Source organism: Nipponia nippon, unplaced genomic scaffold (genome assembly GCF_047370975.1).
Source record: "Nipponia nippon isolate SJK-2023a ecotype South Korea unplaced genomic scaffold, ASM4737097v1 scaffold_1, whole genome shotgun sequence".
Taxonomy (NCBI): domain Eukaryota; kingdom Metazoa; phylum Chordata; class Aves; order Pelecaniformes; family Threskiornithidae; genus Nipponia; species Nipponia nippon.
The window spans coordinates 4982793-4995641 of NW_028262290.1; the positions used below are offsets into that span (position 1 = coordinate 4982793).

At 48.4% G+C, this 12849-nt stretch overlaps 2 protein-coding genes across 8 annotated transcripts in view; one reads left to right on the top strand and one right to left on the bottom strand.

The window, feature by feature from the left end:
* Positions 1 to 869: 869 nt before the first annotated feature.
* Positions 870 to 3679, bottom strand: CHRAC1 (chromatin accessibility complex subunit 1). 2 transcript variants are annotated; one of them, XM_087743121.1, is made up of 4 exons: positions 3477 to 3679; positions 2708 to 2834; positions 2369 to 2462; positions 1797 to 1936 (listed from the first exon to the last, which is right to left on the bottom strand). In XM_087743121.1, exons 1-4 carry the CDS (start codon positions 3609 to 3611, stop codon positions 1909 to 1911), a joined length of 384 nt encoding a protein of 127 aa, XP_087599247.1. In that variant the 5' UTR covers positions 3612 to 3679; the 3' UTR covers positions 1797 to 1908. The 2 variants fall into 2 exon arrangements, with proteins under 2 accessions (XP_009472292.2, XP_087599247.1); XM_009474017.2 differs by lacking the exon at positions 2369 to 2462 and having other exon boundaries at positions 870 to 1936; positions 3477 to 3658.
* Positions 3680 to 10504: 6825 nt separating this feature from the next.
* Positions 10505 to 12849, top strand: part of TRAPPC9 (trafficking protein particle complex subunit 9) — a 523335-nt gene continuing 520990 nt past the window's right edge. For 4 of the 6 annotated variants that reach the window (XM_087743404.1, XM_087743675.1, XM_087743764.1 and 1 more), the window contains exons 1-2: positions 10505 to 10612; positions 12176 to 12776. In XM_087743404.1, the coding sequence (XP_087599530.1) occupies positions 12193 to 12776 (584 nt within the window). In that variant the 5' untranslated portion in view covers positions 10505 to 10612; positions 12176 to 12192. Of the gene's footprint in view, positions 10613 to 10891; positions 11248 to 11750; positions 11806 to 12175; positions 12777 to 12849 lie in introns of those variants that run through there. The other 2 variants (XM_087743585.1, XM_087743496.1) reach the window with 2 other exon arrangements.

The window sequence follows — 12849 nt, forward strand, 5'->3', positions numbered from 1 at the left end:
GGTGTCTCTCGCTGTCTGTATCAGTTTTGCCGTAGACAGACTCCAGGTGTGACAGGAGGGGGGAGCCGAGGAAGTGCAGCACCATCGGGGGGTGTCACAGACACTGCAGAAACGGGGGTAATCAGGGTGCAACGAGGAGAAGCACTGGTAGGAGCGATTCATCCTTCTGGTTTTCCTTGTGGGCTTCCTTCCTTAAAGAGCATGGCTCCTCCCCCCTCCAGCTGTTTTTTCTTTCCTGTGCTTTCCCTCCTCATCGCATCTTTTGTCTGACATTCAAAGACACCAGTTGCGTAGAGCAAGGCCCTCAGAACTCATCGTCTGTGCTTGCTCGCGCTCCCCAGGGGCACGCCGCAGCATCTTGCAGCCTGGCTACAGGGAGAAAGCGACGGCCAGGGCCAACAGGAGGACACGGTTCGTAGCAGGTTCAGCTCAGGCTGCAGAGCCGCTGCGTGGGCCACAGGTCCAAGACAGAAAGGCTGCATTCCCCTCTGCTGTGAACGAGGATGGGCTGCAGGACAGGGAAGCCTGGCAGCCTGCTGGGGTGGGCTGCTCGTGACTGAGGACACCTCTGCCAGTTGTGAGCATAGCCCAGGTACGTGGATAATACGGTCTTCACAGCCGGGGGCACATCTGGGTCACTTCTCTCTCGCTCTGACTGACCAGGACACTGTGCAAGCGTTAGTTACCAGCAGAGACTGCTGGTTAACACAGCTACGACTCCCAGCGCAGACTAGATCTAGTTAGTACGGCTGACAGGGACTATTCAGAGCAGCGCTTAGCCTTTTGTCCCCCCGGAAAGATGAACAGTGAGCACGCTAGGTTTGTACGCAACTGAAGCTGGAAAGAACTATATAAAGTCTCTGCACCAATTGTCACTTTTCATAAAAAACATTTATTTTAAAAAGTTGCATATAAAGTTCTACACAGGATGGTTACCATTTCTATAGTAAAAAAAAAAAAAACCCTCCAAAACAAAAACAAATGAAAAATCCGGCTCTGGCACTCAAATGGTAAAAGGGTTGCTCAATCGCAACAATCCACATTTAACAGACTTCAGTGTGCGTTTTGGTAGAACACGATGGACAAACTGCAGAGTTCATTAGAGAAAAAGGTTCTAGATGTACATATTTACATCATCATTATCTAACACACGTACTTTTTACCACCACAGCCGCAGAACCACATTAGCTCTTGGAATGGATCTCACCTCTACCCTGTTTCTGTGCCGACATGGCTGTTGAGGCTGCATTACAGAAGCAGCTGTTTTTACAGAAGACTTTTTTTTAACGGGCTTGGTCCCCTGCTAACGCCCTGGCACTGTTCCGGAAAACTGAGGGAGGGTTTGATCTGTTACCAGCTCCCCAAGAAGGAGAAGGCCGAGGATAGTAGACACTGTGTAAAACACCTCCCCTCACCTCGTCTTCCGCTCTGAGAAGCGGCACAAACTGGGGAAGGACTCCCTTCTCGTCAGAAGGTCAAAGACCTTTTGGACTGAAAGCTGCCCATACGAAATTTTAAATTTGGAAAATGATTGTCTGAAGAAGTCATTTTAAATCATCTGAGCAAGTTCTGCTGTCAGATTTACATTAGCTCTTCTTACCCCGCCATGTTTCTGAGGGAAGAATTCCATTCTTCAACAAGTATAAAGTTCAATTTCTAAACTTCTTAAACAAAGCAAAAGCAGATGGCTCAGTATATAAATATATCCAGCATCTGGATTCTCAGTCACAAAAATAACATCCTTTATACAACAGAAAATGGATCAGCTATGAAGCAACTCTCCATTGGTCTTAAGATCCAACATCTTCATCAACAGCTTCATCTTCATCCTCTTCCTCCTCATCCTCTTCATTATCTTCCCCCACTTCGCCATCTCGCTTCTCTTTTTCAAGCATTTTTAGGTATTTGCTAGCTAGGATCTTCTTTGGCAAGATATCTGGAAGGTAGAATTGTTTCTTTTATAGTCAGCTGGAATACTTATATTGCCTCATTAATACTCTGGTATCCGTACCACTAACGAAATGAAGTCGAAAAGAGGCTTTGTTGAAAGCCAGATGCAACAAGACACCCATCCCATTTATGTCCTGCAGAAACGTTTTTTCTGCATTAAGGTAAGATACTTGTTCAGGGCAATAACGATGGACCTGAGACAAAGCGGAACTGCGTGCTCTGGAAGCATGTCCGCCGGGAACCCAGAGAAAGACTGGGCTAGGAATACCTTACTCTCAACCTACATCCTATAGCTAAGTGTTACAACAAAAATCCAAGCATCGGTAAAAACTGTGTGCGCGCACACACATGTGCGTACACACATACATAAAAAGAGAGAGCAACCATGTGATGAATCGCTTTGAGAAACAAGACTTACAGATTTAAATGTGTAATTTTGGGGCCACAGAACTTCTCACATAAAGATGTGCAGTGATCTTGTTTTATGGGCTGGAAACCTTCAGATGGAGTTGCTGGAATTTAAGAAATGCTTAAGGCGATATGCTGAGAACTCATTAGCCTTGTATAATTTTGAAGCACCAGAAAAATCCCCATTCACAAAGAAATGTTTTCAGTGATGTAGTTTATGAGTTCCAGTTGAAGGTTATACAGGAGATTAAAGACCAGTAGGAGAATCGTGTCCTCACGAAACAACTCAATAAGAGCAAGATTTCATTTTCCAAACTACATACTGGATTTACCATCATTCTATAGATACCTGCGAGGAACTGAAAGGTCTCACACTCTTCGGCAGTATGAGACAGGTCACTGTAAGTTAGAGCGTTCTTCTCCTTGCCTCTGCCATGTTTGTAGGAGTACGTAGCCAAATACTGAACAAAAAGCTCCTAAAACATTAGAACAAAAAAGAGTAGTCAAACTATGAATTCGTACATATAGGTGGCAGTTTTCTTTAATCCCCGTTTAAAGACACAAATGCCATATACTGGACGCTTTGTGGAGAGGCCCACTTATTTCAGAAGAGCTTAAGGTCAGGATATAGTTGCACCTCCTTGGAGCACGGACTGCAGGTTCGGGTTCTGGTACACAATTTAATTTGTGCTGCTCTTCAACACTTTCCACAGCCCGGCAAATGACACTTGGGATCAGAAAGCAGCAGGGTAAATTTCCACACGGGCTAATTTATAGCAGTTGACAGCGGTGGAAATAAGAAGCTCCTGCACTGCTCACAGACTCGGGGAGCTCGGCTGGACGGGCCGATGCCCCAAACGCCTTTTGCACAGCGGGAGCCTGAAGCGGGATGCTTCATGGCCGCCGAGGGACAGACAGAGGTAGGAGGGAAGGGAGGTGCGGTACGAGCGGGGAGGCGGTCGGCACTGACAGAGGGCGGCTGCGGCCGGGGAGCCCCGGCAGCGGCGAGAGGAGCGAGGCGGGAGCCCAGCCCGGCGGCAGCGGTACCTCAGGGAGGCACAGGCCCAGCACGGCGGGGAAGGAGCGGGGTGGGCTGAGAGGGAAGAGGGAGCCGGTACCGTGGCTTTGGCGGTGAGGAAGAGCGCGTCCTGGTTGATGCTGGAGACCTCCGGCGAGCTCTTCATGATCACGCGGATGCGCGACAGGGGCAGCGACACCAGCCGGTTCTCGCCGCTGCTCAACCTCGCCGCCATCTTTCCCCCCCGACCGGCTCTGGCCCTTCACCCCCAACCCGGCGAGAAATGGGCGGCCGCCGCGGCACGGCCCGCTGGGAGCTGTAGTCCCCGACCGCCGGGGGGACCCCGCGCCCAGCCGGCGGCCAGCGACGGCGGGACTACAACTCCCATGAAGCCGCTCGCTCTCCGCCTGGTCGCCCAGCGGACTACAAGTCCCACGGTGCCCCTCGCAGCCCTCCCCGCCTGCTCCCTCGCTCTCCTCACGGCGGGGGGACCGCGCTTCCCGGGGCGCCGCCGGGCGCGCTGAGGAGCTGGTGCCGGGTCCCTCAGGGGCGCGGGGTCTCCGCTCCGGCCCCGCGGGTGAGGGCGCTGGGCGGGGTCCCGCAGGCCGGTGCCGGCCCCAGCATAGGCGGGAGGGGCCTGGGGGCTTCCCTTGCTCAGCCCCTCGACGTGGGCCTTAGCCCCAGGCTAGCACCTGAGTTTTGGGAGCTTGTTTTTAATGGCAACTAGGCTCATCCTATATATATGCCAATTACAGGCCAGTGGCTACAAAATTGTTAGTTCAAACTGTAATTACAGGCTGCTAAACACCTGTTTTGCTGCTGTAGTACAGCAAAAGGGAATGCTGTCTGGTAATCCTGACGCTTGTCAGAGGTATGTTGAGGTGTGGAGGGCACATGTGCACTATTAAGTGGTTATGGGGCTGTGTCTTTATTATTAACACATTCCTCATCTACAGAGAGTATTTAACCTGTGTGTCCACTGCATAGGCAACTTGTAACATACTCACGGATTACTTGCGTCAGCCTAGGCCTACTAAAGGCAATGGGGGTTTTGCTGCTGCTACTTGTTGGCTCCAGGAGTTCATCTGTGCCTGTCGGAGTGAGTTATTGTACTCCACTGAGTCATTTAGCGCTTCCAAAAATGCTGACACATAGTTTGCATTTCATTAATGGCTTTAATCAAGTTTCCCATATGCTTTACAAACAACATGCCTGATCATTTTTATGGGTAAAACGTCTGCGAAGGCCGCTAATTCGATCGTTACTTAGCATGAGAGGGAAGAACGGGAGCTTTTCCATAGCACGCAAGAGTAGTTCCCCTAGAATTTACAGCAGGAAGGGATGTACCCATAAAGAATCATAGTAAGTGGAAAATCTAGGGAATTAGTTAACAGAATAGTACTAGCTTATATAGAATTTGCCCACTACCTAAGGACATGGCTTCCATAGGCTGGTTTATGAATGAAGTCTTTCTCCTCAAGCAGTTGTAAGCACCTTAGTGCAAGGGTGGCACTGTGATGTGTTCATCGGCATCAGTTCCAACACTACTGTATTTGGAGACATCTTTTACAGCTAGCTATTACAGATGATCTAAATCTCTTAGACTGCATAATTCCCTTGAGGTTACAACTTCTGTGAGGCCATTCAGTGTAAGTTATACCTGAAGCGAAGCATCATGTCCTATGATGCTATATGGATACCCAGCAGGCTCAGTTTCTTCCTTGGTCCTTATCGGCTTGTGACATCTTGTGGAAACAGTTGACATTGCTATGACAGTGAATTTCTTATAAATACTATTGGAGTCTTTCATGATTTCAACATATATATAAACCCCTATCAAACACGATTTCTGCGGGTATTGAGCTATTGGGTACAGCTTTAGGATCCCTATAGATCCCATAGGACCCAGGGACCTGCTGTGAAGGATGCGCTCGACCCGTTGACCAGACTCGCGGTGGTTTGATGCAGGCTCCGAAAGAGATAAAGGCCTGAGCTACAGACGGGCCGTGAACTCCTCCAGTTTCAGTCTCTTCTCTGAAAACCCACAAAGGAACAGAGCGACTCCTTTATCAAGGAACAAAGCAAGCTGTGGGTACAAGGAGTCTCCTGCATACCTTTTCTCTCTCTCGTGTGATTTGACTACGAGCCAACCACTTTATTCCATAAATCCGACAGCCTAAGTGAGCCTCCTTTGAGCTCTCCCTGCTAGGCAGCGTGGCTGCATGGCGGTGATCTCCCCCTCCCGGGACACCTCTCAAGGTTGCTCCTCGAGGCAGAGAGACTTTTTGCCAACGACAGATCTTTGGTAAGCGACCAATATTGTGCATAACCTTTTGTCCCGGTAACTTTGTACGCTGAATTGATGCTAATGAAGCATTATATAACCTTTGCATATATAATTCTTTAGACATAAACCGTTGACCAAGTCTGGGACTAGGATTAGATCCAGCCGCACCTAGACTCCTCTCTGAGGAAGGAGTTTAGAAAGCAAGGAGGTCCTTTCTGAACCTCGTGACTCAGCAGGAGGGTCTTCCTTACTTCTTGTATTTCTTCCATTAGACATAAACCGTTGTCCAAGTCTGAGACTAAGATTGGACCTAGCCACACCTAAGCTCCATCAGGAGTTCAGAAAGCAAGAGGGTCTACTGTGAAGGTCGTGACTCAGCGGGAGGGTCTTCCTTACCCTCTGCACCTCCAGTCTCTCTGTGAATCATTCTAACTCGAGTGTAACTCAATTTTCCTTTGTATGATTCTTCCATGCAGTAACTAATAGAGCGAACCTTGCCATCAAACTTTGTTAAGCCGCACTTCTACAACATCATATTAAAACCACTTTTGCTAATACCTTTGTCTGTGATTCCTCAAGTGTTCTAAATCACCCATTCGTGACAAATTGGTGTAGTCAGCAGGATCCTAAATCAGGATTTGAGACACCTGCCTGTGGTGTCTCACACCTTTACTCAGCTGTGGACAACGCAGTTTAAGGTAGTTTGGCTAAACCAGGACTCACTCCTCCTTCTCGTCTAGGTCCTATCTCATTATCAGATGTTTCCTCTTTTCCCGTGCAGTGCTTGCTGACAGGCCACATGTGGGACAACTCTTTTTTTCTTCAGTACCAGGCTGGGCAGATGACGGCTTTCAGCTGATAGAGAATAGGAGCACAGCAAACTTAAGGCATCTCTCCACGCTGCTAACACAGCTTCAGATTGTGGGAGACAGACTCACGATGTAGCTGTGTAGCATAAGGTGGGTGTACGCGCGCTCTGAGAATACCATGATATTGCAATATTACTGATATTTAATAATTTAACTTTTTCTAGCGTATTTTTGAAATTGCAAAATGAATGTCATACCAGTAATGGACATTCTCTAACTAAATTAGGTCTAATAAAGGAGTGACCAGAGATGCTATTCTTGTCCCATAGTGAAGATTTGTTTCTTGTTACTGACACCTGTGAGCTTCCCCACAGCAATCTCATTTCTTTACTTCATTGTGTAAATATGTGTGTCTGGGTGGTGTATACACATGTACAAATTTCCCAGGGAAAATAAGGAAAAATTAGATTTTTATTTTTTTTTCCCTCTGTCTTTTACTTCCCCGCTGCAGTTTGTACTCTCAGTGCAGTGCCATGGCTTCTCTAAGTTTCTCAACCACTGTTTCATATTTAGGGAATTGGAGAGAAACTTTGGCACCCTCTTAGCAGGATAGGTACAGTGCAAGCTCTAGCAGGAGAACAGGAGGATGGTGTTAAAGCCTTTTCCTAGCTGCAGTCTCACCCTGCAGTCACCACCATTTTAACTGGTTATATGTGAGGCAGTGTGCCTAAATTCCAGGTTACCGGTGTGAACACTTAGTGCTCTGAACCTGAACTACGCTGGAACAAATTTATTCAGGGGCTGAATCTGAAGCAGAACCTAACTGAAGCAATTTACTAATTTGACAGCCCAGTTTACTGATTTTTTACTTCTGCTGTCCTGTACTGAGTGGAAATACAGCAATGGCAGAAGTAAAACCTGCTGCTCCAATAAATCATCTGCTCAAATGGGGTCAACTTATTCCTATGTACGAATGGGCTACCTAAAAGCGGAAAAGAATGTTAAGTCATTGAAAAGTACTTCTCTGTATCAGACCTTCACTGTATGGTATTTGGCATTAGAAGAAAAATGATGATAAGCCTGAGATATAATCAGAATTCCCCATGGAAGAGAATCTGGAGAAAGTGCCTGCAGAATTCCCAAAGTTACTGGGAGAAGTTAGAGTACTATTGGAGAAAGAGCAAGTATATTATGGAAAGAGCATGAGGCAATTCTAGCTTCAATGAAGATCTTCCAGTTTTTCCAGAGAGAATCTGAAGACTCTAAATTTCTTGGCAAAGCCAAAAAACCCCTGAAGAATACCTTTTCCTTACACAAAAATAGAGCATGGCTAAAAAGATTGGCCACTATGTTGCCGAGTGACATTTTACAACTGATCCATGCACATTTAAGAAGTTAATAGACTAATTAGAGATTTAATTATTTATGATCTGTGATCACAAAAAAAAAAAAATTGAAGTTCACCATTATTGTGTGGATAACTGCTGGACTAGGGAAAAATCTGCCTGTGTCAGCAAACAAGGGAAGGAGCTGAAGTCAGTCTGGCAAAGCGTAAACACAGTATGTGGATAAGTAGTTGGCACGGACAATAATAAAGGTAAGGTTTTATTAAAAGAAAGAGGTGTCTAGCACAAGATGCATACTGTAACAAAAGAAATTCACTACTGTAGTAGCATTCTCTAAATTTCCAGTAGAGCAATATAAAAGCAGCACTTGTAAACAGTGAAAACAGACAAGTTCATGACGAAGAGGAAGTATTGTGTCATACAAAAAGAGCTACTCTGACGGGATTTGATGAAGTGTTATTTGGTGGGGATAAGAAGGACATTCAAAATACAAGACAAATCTGAGCAGTTGTGAATTATATGTTAATGGACAAATGCAAAGAGAAAATGACTGAATTGACAACGGTCACTTGAAGATAGCGGAACATTTGGAAGTCTCAGGGAAGGCTCTCAGTGTAGGAGTTCCTCCATTAGAACAGCTGAAGCGATGAAGATTTTCAAAAGCGAAAATAAATTAATGGAAACCAAGCTTTTAGGCAGACAACACCGTGTCTAATCTTCCATTTCCATTTTTGACAGATACACATTTAGGCAACTTCTCTTCAGAGTTGTGCTACCACTTGGAATTATTCAGAACATTACATTCCCTCATCCTGGAGGATCTCAGGAGACTAAGTAGTTTAATGGCAATGAGAAAGCTCTAGATCACAGTATTTACAGAGCCACAATCTAAATTATCTTCTAGACATGATAAAATATTAGATACTCCAATGCACATTTAGTCATAACTATCTTAATTAATGCAAGCCATATATCGTCATCACCTTTTTGTCTTGTAGGGAAGAAGTGAAACAACAATAAACTGCTGAAATAAAGTGTCGTGGTTTAACCCCAGCTGGCAACTAAGCACCATACAGCCGCTCGCTCACTCCCCCACTGTGGGATGGGGGAGAGAATCAGAAGAGTGAAAGTGAGAAAGCTCGTGGGTTGAGATGAAGACAATTTAATAAGTAAAGCAAAAGCCGCGCACGCAAGCAAAGCAAAGCAAGGAATTCATGCGCTGCTTCCCATTGGCAGGCAGGTGTTCAGCCACCTCCAGGAAAGCAGGGCTCCATCACACATAATGATTCCTTGGGAAGACAAATGCCATCACTCTGAATGTCCCCCCATTCCTTCTTCTTCCCCCAGCTTTACATGCTGAGCATGACGTCATACGGCATGGAATAGCCCTTTGGTCAGTCTGGGCCAGCTGTCCTGGCTGTGCCCCCTCCCAGCTTCTTGTGCCCCTGGCAGAGGATGGGAAGCTGAAAAGTCCTTGACCGGTGTAAGCACTGCTTAGCAACAACTAAACCATCAGTGTGTTATCACATTATTCTCATCCTAAATCCAAACCACAGCACTATACCAGCCACTAGGAAGAAAATTACCTCTATCCCACCTGAAACCAGGACAGTCGGGTTGCTCGCAGCCCTATCCAACCTGATCTTGAACACTTCCAGGGATGGGACATCTACAACTTCTCTGGGTAACCTGTTCCAGTGTTTCACAACCCTCATTTCTACTTCATGTCCGATCTAAACCTACCCCCTTTCAGTTTAAAACCATTGCCCCTTGTCCTGTCACTACAGGCCTTGGTAAAAAGTCTCTTGCTGTCTTTCCTATCAGCCCCCTTTAAGTATTGAAAGGCCGCTACAAGATCTCCCTGGAGTGTTCTCTTCTCCAGGCTGAACAACCCCAACTCTCTCAGCCTTTCCTCATAGCAGAGGTGTTCCAGCCCTCTGACCATTTTTGTGGTCCCCCGGACCCTCTCCAACAGGTCCGTGTCTTTCTTGTGCAGGGGGACCCCACAGCCGGACGCGGGGCTCCAGGAGGGGTCTCACCAGAGCAGAGCAGAGGGGCAGAATCCCCCCCCCTCGCCCTGCTGCCCACGCTGCTGGGGATGCAGCCCAGGAGACGCTTGGCTTTCTGGGCTGTGAGAGCACGTTGCCGGCTCGTGTCCAGTCTTTCATCCACCAGTACCCCCAAGTCCTTCTCCTCAGGGCTGCTCTCAATCCCCTTATTCCCCAGCCTGTACTGATATTGGGGATTGCCCTGACGCAGGTGTAGGACCTTGCACTTGGCCTCATTGAACTTCATGAAATTCCCATATTGTCCATTAGAAAAGCACCCTGACCCTCACACAAGGCTCACGCTTCCCATAGTCCTCAGGATTTTTGCCCTTTAAGCTACAAGACACCAAAGATCGATTCCAGGAATTGGAAATGCTAGGACGGCTCACTTTTGGCCGCTACTAAGTGTTAGAGCCCCTGAAGTTTTCAGTTACACGGCAGGAACAGCTATTGGCAGCTGGGATTCACCTGCCGGTTGATGCTCATTCCTTTTCATGAACGCCTCTTCGCGGAACGCCTCACGTTCACAGACACAAGCAGAGGCTCCGCGGGCAGCGGAGGGGCGAGCGACAGCACCGCCACAGCGCGCCCGCCAATACCCGCCCCCCCCCCCCCCGCGCATGCGCCGCCCTCCCTCGGCGGGGCAGGCTGCGAGCGCCCATTGCCGTCAGTTCCGCCGCGCCCCGCCCCTGCCCGCCCCGCGCGTCCGGCAGCAGGAGCAGGCGGGGCCGGTTCCCGTCCCGGCTGTGAGTGCCTCCCCCCCGCGTTACCCACCCGAGAGCCCAGGCGCCCGCTCCCCTCCACCCTTCCCGAGAGGCTCAGCCCCTGCCCGCTGCCGCTCCCCTGGGCCTCCCCGCTCCTCACGCTGCCCCTCAGCCCCCTTCCTCACAGGGCTGCGGGGCGGGTGTACCTGCCGCCGCGCCTCCTCGGGGCTCGTCTCTTGTTTTAACATTTTATTTCTTCCCCCCCCCCCCCCCCCCCCCCGCTAAACTTCGCCGCGCCCAGCGTGGGGATCTGCCCGGAGAGAGGGGAACGGGGGAAGCGGAGCGGCCGGGGAGGTGGTGTCCCGGCAGAGCGGTGCCGCGGGGCCAAGCCCTCGCACCCCCCCCTTCCCGCCCGCTGCGGCGGGACGCGGCCTCCCGCCGGGTCGGAAGCGGCGGGACGGGCAGCGGGGGCAGGGCGCTGCTCTGCTGCCTGCGCCGCCGCCAGCGGGGCTGCGCCTCTGGCTGAGGCTGGGAGCAGGGCGAGGGGACGGGAGCGGGGGGTTCCCCTGGCGGGGCTTCGCCCTGCCAGTAGTTCTGAGGAGCCCTTCCCCATCAAACAGCGGCTTGCCTGCCACCTGTGCTCCCGGGCTCGAAACTCTTTTTCTTCGTTCTGTGTGGTAAAACCAAGTAGTGTCAGTCTAAAGCTGTGCTGCGTTTTTTTTTTTGTTTGTTTGTTTTTTTTGGGGGGGGGGGGCTGTGTGTGTTTTTTGTTGTTTTTTTGTCTTTGTTTGTTTGTTTGTTTTGTTGTGTGTACGTTTTAGAGGATGCTTTGGAGCTGAAATCCACCAAGGGATCTGCGTGGTCCGGGAGTTCTCACGAGGAGATGTGAGGGCTTAGCTATGTGTGTCTTCATTTAAGACACAGCTGCAGTGCAGTCATCAATTTTAGATAGCTTAGGGGAGAAGGAATTCTAAATATTTAAATATAAAAGCGGAAAACATTGCCTGGGCCTTCTGATGAACCTGCATGTGTTTTGAGAAAATAATAACTTCACTTTTTCTCAAAAATAAGTGTTCTGATTTTCCTCTGCCTGGCCGCATGCGAGCACTGACAGCTGTGTAAAGTTTGGTCATTCCAATTTGGTCATCCCACCTCACACAATTTTCTGTATTTCCCTAAGGCGTGTTGTGGAGACGGACTGGAGAGCCTGAGTCTCGGAGGACGTCTCTTCTGAGGTGGTGCTTCAGCGAGCATTTAGTCTGGGGCTGTCATAGGGAGAGACTGTGCTGCCCCGTGTCTTAGGCTGGCTTGTGTAGATGCACAGTGAATGGGAAACTGATTTGGTTGAAAAAAAATCCTAATTTCCAAATTTTTGTTTGTGGCTCTACCGATACGTGACTAAGAACACTCCTTGTGCACGGTGTAGCTTTGTCAGTAGGTTGCACAACTGAAGATTTAGTAAAATGATGAAATAACGTATTAGTATTGTAGCACATGTATACAGGATGCCGGAGTGTTTAGCATCAAAGTTCTGGTTCTGGTTTGATTCAGCAGCCATGTGTTCTTCTGAATGTTAAAAAATAATACCCGTTTTTCTTTTACTAGCCCTCAGTTGATGCAAAATGAGTGTTCCTGACTACATGCAGTGTGCTGAGGATCATCAGACTCTCCTGGTTGTGGTTCAACCGATTGGCATTGTACCCGAAGAGAGCTTTTTCAGGATCTACAAGCGAATTTCAGCAGTGAGTCAAGTTAACGTGCGTGACTCTCAGCGTGTGTTGTATATCCGTTATAGGCACCATTATCCCCCAGAGAACAATGAATGGGGGGATTTTCAAACACACCGGAAAGTTGTGGGGCTGATAACTATTACGGACTGTTCTTCTGCAAAGGACTGGCCTCAGACTTTTGAAAAATTCCATCTTCAGAAGGAAATGTATGGTTCTACTCTCTATGATTCCCGGTTGTTTGTCTTTGGGCTTCAAGGAGAGATTGCGGAGCAGCCCCGCACAGATGTGGCGTTTTATCCCAGTTATGATGAATGTGAAACTGTGGAGAAAAGAATAGAAGATTTTATCGAATCCCTCTTCATAGTGTTGGAGTCTAAGCGGCTTGACAGAGCCACTGATAAGTCCGGAGACAAGATCCCGCTCCTCTGTGTTCCTTTTGAGAAGAAGGATTTTGTAGGTCTGGACACCGATAGTAGGTAAGCAGCTATTTTTGTCAGCTCTTTAAAAAAACATGTGGCAATTGCTTGCCTTTAGAATAAGCCTATTAGA

Excerpts from the sequence above, each read along its gene's own strand:
- CHRAC1 (XM_009474017.2), bottom strand. The coding sequence starts at position 3,611 with ATGGCGGCGAGGTTGAGCAGCGGCGAGAACCGGCTGGTGTCGCTGCCC. Across the intron at positions 2,835-3,476 it reads TCCTCACCGCCAAAGCCACG|GAGCTTTTTGTTCAGTATTT; the intron begins GTACCGGCTCCC and ends CTAATGTTTTAG. Across the intron at positions 1,937-2,707 it reads GACCTTTCAGTTCCTCGCAG|ATATCTTGCCAAAGAAGATC; the intron begins GTATCTATAGAA and ends TCTACCTTCCAG.